This window comes from Pristis pectinata, chromosome 1 (genome assembly GCF_009764475.1).
Source record: "Pristis pectinata isolate sPriPec2 chromosome 1, sPriPec2.1.pri, whole genome shotgun sequence".
NCBI lineage: Eukaryota > Metazoa > Chordata > Chondrichthyes > Rhinopristiformes > Pristidae > Pristis > Pristis pectinata.
Window position 1 is genome coordinate 117168470 of NC_067405.1, and position 6748 is coordinate 117175217.

General features: G+C 40.4%; 1 protein-coding gene across 1 annotated transcript in view; it reads left to right on the top strand.

Annotated features, from left to right (window-relative positions):
• The window catches only part of LOC127570925 (neuroblast differentiation-associated protein AHNAK-like), a 75781-nt gene extending 69312 nt beyond the window's left edge, over positions 1–6469 (top strand). The window contains exon 10 of the mRNA XM_052016910.1: positions 4021–6469. Within this exon, the coding sequence (XP_051872870.1) occupies positions 4021–5015 (995 nt within the window). The 3' untranslated portion in view covers positions 5016–6469. The remainder of the gene's footprint in view (positions 1–4020) is intronic.
• Positions 6470–6748: the final 279 nt, after the last annotated feature.

Consider the following 6748-nt stretch of genomic DNA (forward strand, 5'->3'; position numbering starts at 1 on the left):
ATTTGGCCTCACCCTGGCAGTGAAGGATGCTGAGGACAGACAGCTTAGTGTGGGAATGGGGAGGGGAGTTGAAATGGCTTGCAACCGAGTGCTCGGCAATGTGGTTGCCCAGGCTGCGCTTGATTTCACCGATGTGGAGGAGGCCACACTGAGAATACTGAATGCATTAGACAAGGTTGGAGGAGGTCCATGTGAATATCTGCCTCACCTGGAAGGGATGTTTTGGTCCCTGGATGGTGGTGAGGGGGCAGGTGTAGGGACAGATGTTAGATCACCTACAGTTGCAGGGGAAAGTGCCTGATGATGGGGGGGATGGGGGGGGGGAGGAATAAACAAACCACAGAGTCAAGGAGAGAGTGGTCCCTGCTGAAAGCAGAAAGGGGTGGAGAGAGGTAAATGTGACTGGTGGTGGGATCAATGGCAGCTGGTGGAAGTGACGAAGAATGATGTGCTGGATGCTGAGGCTGTTCGGGTGAAGGGTAACAACCAAGGGAATTCTACCTCTATTCTGTCTTGGGAGAGGTAGGATGAGAGCAGAGTTGTCGAGAATGGAGGAGATGTTGGTGAGGACTCCAGCAACCACAACTGAGAGAAAACCACATTTCCTGTAAAAGGAGGACATTTCAGACATCCTGGAATGGAAAATCTCATCTCACAAATAGATGCAGCAGAGACAAATGAAGGGAAAGGGATGGTGTCTTTACAAGAGACAGGGTGGGAAGAGGTGTAGGCTTGGTAGCAGTGGGAGTCAATGGGTTTCTAGTAAATGTCAGTGAATAGTGTGTCTCCTGAGATGGAGACAGACAGATTCAGAAAGAGAAGAAGGTGTCAGAAATAATCCAAGTGAATTTGAGGGCAGAGTAGAAGTTAGTAGCGAAGTTCATAAAATTGATGAGTTCCACGTGGGTGCAGGAGGCACCACCAATGCAGTTGTTAATGTAGTGGACAGAGTTGGGGCATTGTGCCAGAGTAGGTTAGTAACAAGGTCTGCTCTATGTAGTCAATGAAAAGACAGGCATAACTAGGGCCCTTACAAATGCCCATGGTTGCACCTTTGATTTGTAGAAAATAAGAGGAATCTAAAGAGAAGTTGTCTGTCCAGGCAGAGGAAAGTGTTAGTAGAGGAGAACTGGTTGGATCTCTGTTCTAGAAAGAAGGAGGGCCCTAAGGCCTTCCTGATGGGGAATGGAGGCGAAAAAGAGACTGGACGTCCATGGTGAAGATGAAGCAGTGGGGGCCAAGGATTGGAAGTTGTTAAAATGGTGGAGAGCATGCGAGATGTCTGGGATGTAGGTTGTAAGTTACTGGGGGGGGGGGGGGGGGAAGCAAGATAGAGTAAAGGTACAAGGAGATCAGTAGGGCAAGAGCAGGCAAAAACAATGGGTCTACCAAGGCAGTCCTGTTTGTGGATCTTGGGGTGGAGAAGCGGGGCGTATGGGATTTGGGCACTATCCGGCTGCAGGCTGTTGAGGTGAGATCTCCTGATGTGATGGCATGGGAGACAGTGCCTGGTCTTCATTGGTGGGGCAATGGTTCAAGGTTAGGTAAGAGTCATAGAGCAATACAGCAAGAACACAGAGCCTTCGGCCCAACCAGTCCATGCCGACCACGTTATCCACCCAGCTGGTTCCAATTTCCTGCATCTGGCCCATATCCCTCCAAGCTTCACCCCTCCATGTACCTATCGAAGCACTTCTTAAATGATACTATTATACCTGCCTCAACCGCTTCCTCTGGCAGCTCATACCACCTTCTGCATTAAAACTTTGCCCCTCAGGCCCCATTTAAATCTTTCCCCTCTTGTCCTAAACTATTGCCCCTAGTTTTGGACACCCCTACCCTGGGAAAAGACTGTTACCATCCACCTTATCTATGCCTCTCATAATTTTAAACACTTCTAAAAGTTTGTCCCTCATTCTCCTGCGTTCCAAGGAATAAAGACCTAGCCTGGCCAACCTCTCCCTCTAGTCCTGGCTACATCCTTGTAAATCTTTTCTGCACTCTTTCCAATTTAACCACATCTTTCCTATAGCAAGGTGACCAAAACTGTGCACAGTACTCCAAGTGCAGTCTCACCAATGACTTATACAAATGCAACATAATGTTCCAACTCCTATACTCAATGCCCTGACTGATGAAGGCCAGCATGCTAAATGCCTTTTTCACCACCCTGTCTACCTGCAATGCTACTTTCACCATCCCTCTGCTCCATTACACTCTCAAGTGCCCTACCATTCATAGTATATGTCCTATGCTGGTTTGACTTTCCAAAATACGTCACATCACAGTTATCTGTATTGAAATCCATTTGCCATCCTCAGCCCACCCACTTCCCTAACTGATCAAGATCCCCCTGTAATCTAAAATAACTTTCTTCACAATCAACAACACCTCCTAATTTCGTGTCATCTGCAAACTTATTGATCAAGCCTTGTGCATTCGCATCCAAATCATTTATATAAATAACCAATAACATGGGTCCCAACACCAACCCCTGCAGCACACCACTAGTCACCAGCCTCCATTCCGAGAAACAACCTTCAACCACCACCCTATGCTTCCTACCTCTGAGCCAATTTTGAATCCACCTAACTAGCTCTCCCAGGATTCCATGGGACCTAACCTTCCAGACCAGCCTGCCATGCGGAACTTTGTTGAAGGCTTTGCTAAGGTCCAAATAGACAACATCCACTGCCCTACCCTCATCTACCCTTTTGGTTACCTCTTCAAAAAACTCTAAAAGATTCATCAAACAAGACTTCCCACACACAAAGCCATGCTAACTCCTCCTAAAGAGATACTGTCTATCCCAATGCAGGTAGATCCTGTCCCTCAGAATTCCCTCTAGTAACTTCCCCACTACTGATGTCAGGCTGACTGCCCTGCAGTTCCCTGGCTTGCCCTTGCTACCCTTCTTAAACAACAGAACAACATTTGCCACCTTCCAGTCTTTGGAAACTTCACCAGTGGATAACAATGAGGCAAATATCTCCACAGAGGTCTCTGCAATTTCTTCTCTAGTCTCCCACAAAGTCTGAGGATGCACTTGGTCAGGCCTGGGGATTTCACCACCTTAATTTGTTGTAAGGCTGCAAATACCTCCTCCCTGGTAATATGAATGTTCTCTAAAACATCACTTGTTTCCTTTATCTCTTGAGCAACCATGATTTTCCCCTCAGTAAACATCGGGGAAAAATATTCGTTAAAAATCCTACCCATCTCCTGCGGCTCGAGACATTGGCAGCCCTGCTGATCTCTAAGGGAACCTACTCTCTCCCTAGCCACCCTTTTACTCTTAATATATCTGTAGAACCTCTTTCAATTTTCCTTAACCTTGCCTGCCAGATCCATCTCATACCCTCTCTTTGCCCTCCTGCTTTCCTTCTTAATTGTATTCTTAATCTTTTTATAGTCATCAAAGGATTCATTCATTTTATGAGGAGGAGTCCAAGAGCTGCCATCATCAATTGCTAGAATACAAATTCACCTGGTTAAATATGAATGCACCGAAAATGAAAGTATAAGTATGCACAATTGAAATTAAACCACATGAAGAAGGTACAGGTATTTGTCTCGATAGGAACAATTTAGATGTTTTAACACATGCTCATTCTGAAAGCCATAGAGTCATAGAATTGTACAGCACAGAAATAGGCTCACTGCCTCAATGCCAATCATCATGCCTATCTACATTAATCCCACTTGCCTGCATTAATTCCCTATCTCTCAAGCCCTTGCTCATCGAAGTAACTGTCCAGGTGCCTTTTAAATGTTGTTCCTGTTCCTGCCTCCATCACCTCCTCTGGCAGCTCATTCCAGATACCAACAACTCTTTGTGTGAAAAATTTACCCCTCAGATCCCTTTTAAACCTCCTTCACCTTAAGCCACTTGATAACCAGATCCAGTAGAAAGGCATATTGATAAAACAAAGGCAGAGAAGTTTAGGGATGTGATTGGATCTCATAAAGTAATATTTGAATGCTTGGTCATTCCTTTTTCTTATTCTTCTTATGTTTCAGGTCCTTCAGTTCAGGAAAAGGTGACTGAAGATGTGAATAAAACTATTCCTGAACTGTCCCTGACAGATGCTGAATTAAAAATAAAAGATAGTTCCATATCAAAAGAAAGAACAAGTTGGTTTAAATTTCCAAAAATTAGCTTTTCATCACCATGGAAAAAAGAGCAAAATACTAATGGAGAGAAACAAGCTTCACATGAAGTTACAGTGCTTGGTGCTGAACCAGATAAACTTGGTCTCAAAACTACTGAAGTGACAACTCATGGTCATCAGTCTACAAATGAAGCAGCAGTTGGTGAAGGTGTTGAAAATATAGCTGCAGCTGATGACACTGGTCAAATGGTAACTAAGTGCAAAAATGTTGATGTCATAACAACAGATGTGTCTGTGAAAAAGTCCAGCCAAGTAGTAACATCAACTGCCAGAACTGAGCTTGCTTTGCTGGAATCAGGTGATTTCACAATGAATGTAAAGTCATCCAAGACAAGAAAAATGCCATTGCCTGAAAGTTCTCATCAAAGCCAAGATCGAACCTCTGAAATGTCAACTGGAATTCTTCAAGCTACTTTGACTGAAACTAAAGTAACAAAAACATTCAATGAACAACAAAGTATAGAGAAGCCAAGAATTCTTCAAGCTCCCAACCTATCAGTACACTCACATTCTGAAAATTCATCACAATCATATCCTAAAGAACATTCCACAAATATCACTAAGGAATATAGCATTCAAGAACATGCTGCCAGTGAGCCTTCTGGACAAGGGAACTCTACAAAAGAACATTCTTCATTCCTGCCTGATTTCCATTTACCTAAATCAGAATATACTGAATCTGTTGAAGGCCATTCCTTCTCTAGGAATTATACCAAAACTGAAGGAACTGTAGTTATCTTAACTGAGAATCCCAAAATACAAGAAGACACAGTTCCAGAAGCAGCAACTACTGAAGATTCATCTGCTGTTTTCCAAAGAAAGAAGGAAAAAAAATCAGAGTGAACAAAAGCAGTTATACGAAACATCCCAAGCTGCTTCAGTTGCCATCTCTGTATCTGGATCTGAGACACACAGGTTAACGAGACTGTAACTAAGGAGTAAGATATGTATTTACGGTTTTGTTTATAATTGTGGTATGACGCTTTTACAGTGTACTCATCTGCTGTTTTCTGCATTTAATCAAATATTAACTTGATTATTATATGCAAAATATATGTTCTACAGAACAATAAGGATATTGCACACAGCATTCATTGCTAAAAGTCACATGCTCACATTATAATAGAACTTACTTTAAGATCCGAATTTAAATATAGCTGACCAGTAAATTGTACATTATTTTACACATTTATGTATAAGTTGCTCCAAACTTATTTTGACTGAAATATAAAGCTTCCTGCTTCCAAAGCTTCATTTAGCAACACATATCAGTCCGTTTTCTTTTTTTTTGACTTAACATTATATGACCCTTTTAGAACAGTCACCTGCACAGTCAGTTTCAAGAATATCTAAGTGCTAGCAAAGGAGATATCTTCTCATGAACATTTATACATGTAGCTTCCCAGACTAAAATAACTAATGTAATTATAAAAAAGGTTTGATACCAGTAAGATTTAATCAGAAAAATAGAAAATCCACAATCAATCCCTCATAATAGACAAAATGAAATTGAATTATCTTTCTAAACAAAAAATACAAAGAAATATGAAGCACTGACCTCGATAATACAATAAGCCATGCAGATAAAAATGATAATAAAAGATTGGTGACAGTGTTCACAATTAGAATGTCTTTTATAAATCTTTTATAACTAAGGCAACATATATCAAACATCTTCAAATACAGAGTAAAGTTCATTTAAATCACTTTGCATCAGCAATTAGAAACATACATCACAGTGCACCAGTATTCTGTTTTTTATTTCTCATCTTAGTCCAGATTAGGCCTGTCTGAGGGACGTTAACAATTCAAATCAATTTAGGAGTAATTTTGTAAATATTTTCATCCCACTGGTATTGAGTCTATGTTTCTGTCATAAAAGACCAGTGCCTAATCCACTACACCACCCAGCTTTCCACAATAATTCTCAAATGTTTATATTGGATTTCACTCATTGATCTAGCACTTGTATTAATTAGCATCACAAACTATTTCTAAAGTATGCATATGAATAATATCCAATCAATAAAAATGTCTGAAAGAATTTATTTTCCAAGTGTTTAATGTCAACATATCAGTGGAGCTTAGTGGATAGAAAGCCAATTTGTTCTTGTACTGAAAATCCTAGATATGTTTTAAGATATGTGTGAATATTTTTGTTGTAAATATAATTAACTGAAATTTGTATTCTGAAACAGCTGCTGACTTATGCCATGATTACTCCAAGGTATTATTCATTTCAAATAGTAATTTTACTTGTTAGGTTAGCTTATAATTAATGCATCTGCTAACTTTGTGTATGTATCATCAATAAATTAGGTGTATAGACATAAAATTTGAATACTGTTTGATTTGATTTCAAGTAGTAACTATTTTTCTAAAATGACAAACATTTATAATATGAAAAAATGTTAATTTGGAGTATTACACTATACTCCAGAAGCAGAACTAGGGAACGCAATTCAAACAAGTAAAAATACAAAGAATCGTCAACAGATAAAATAGTGGATACAAAAGCTTGAAAATCACCTTGAGAACAATTAGATGTTACAATGGGCTAATGCTAAAATGTCCCT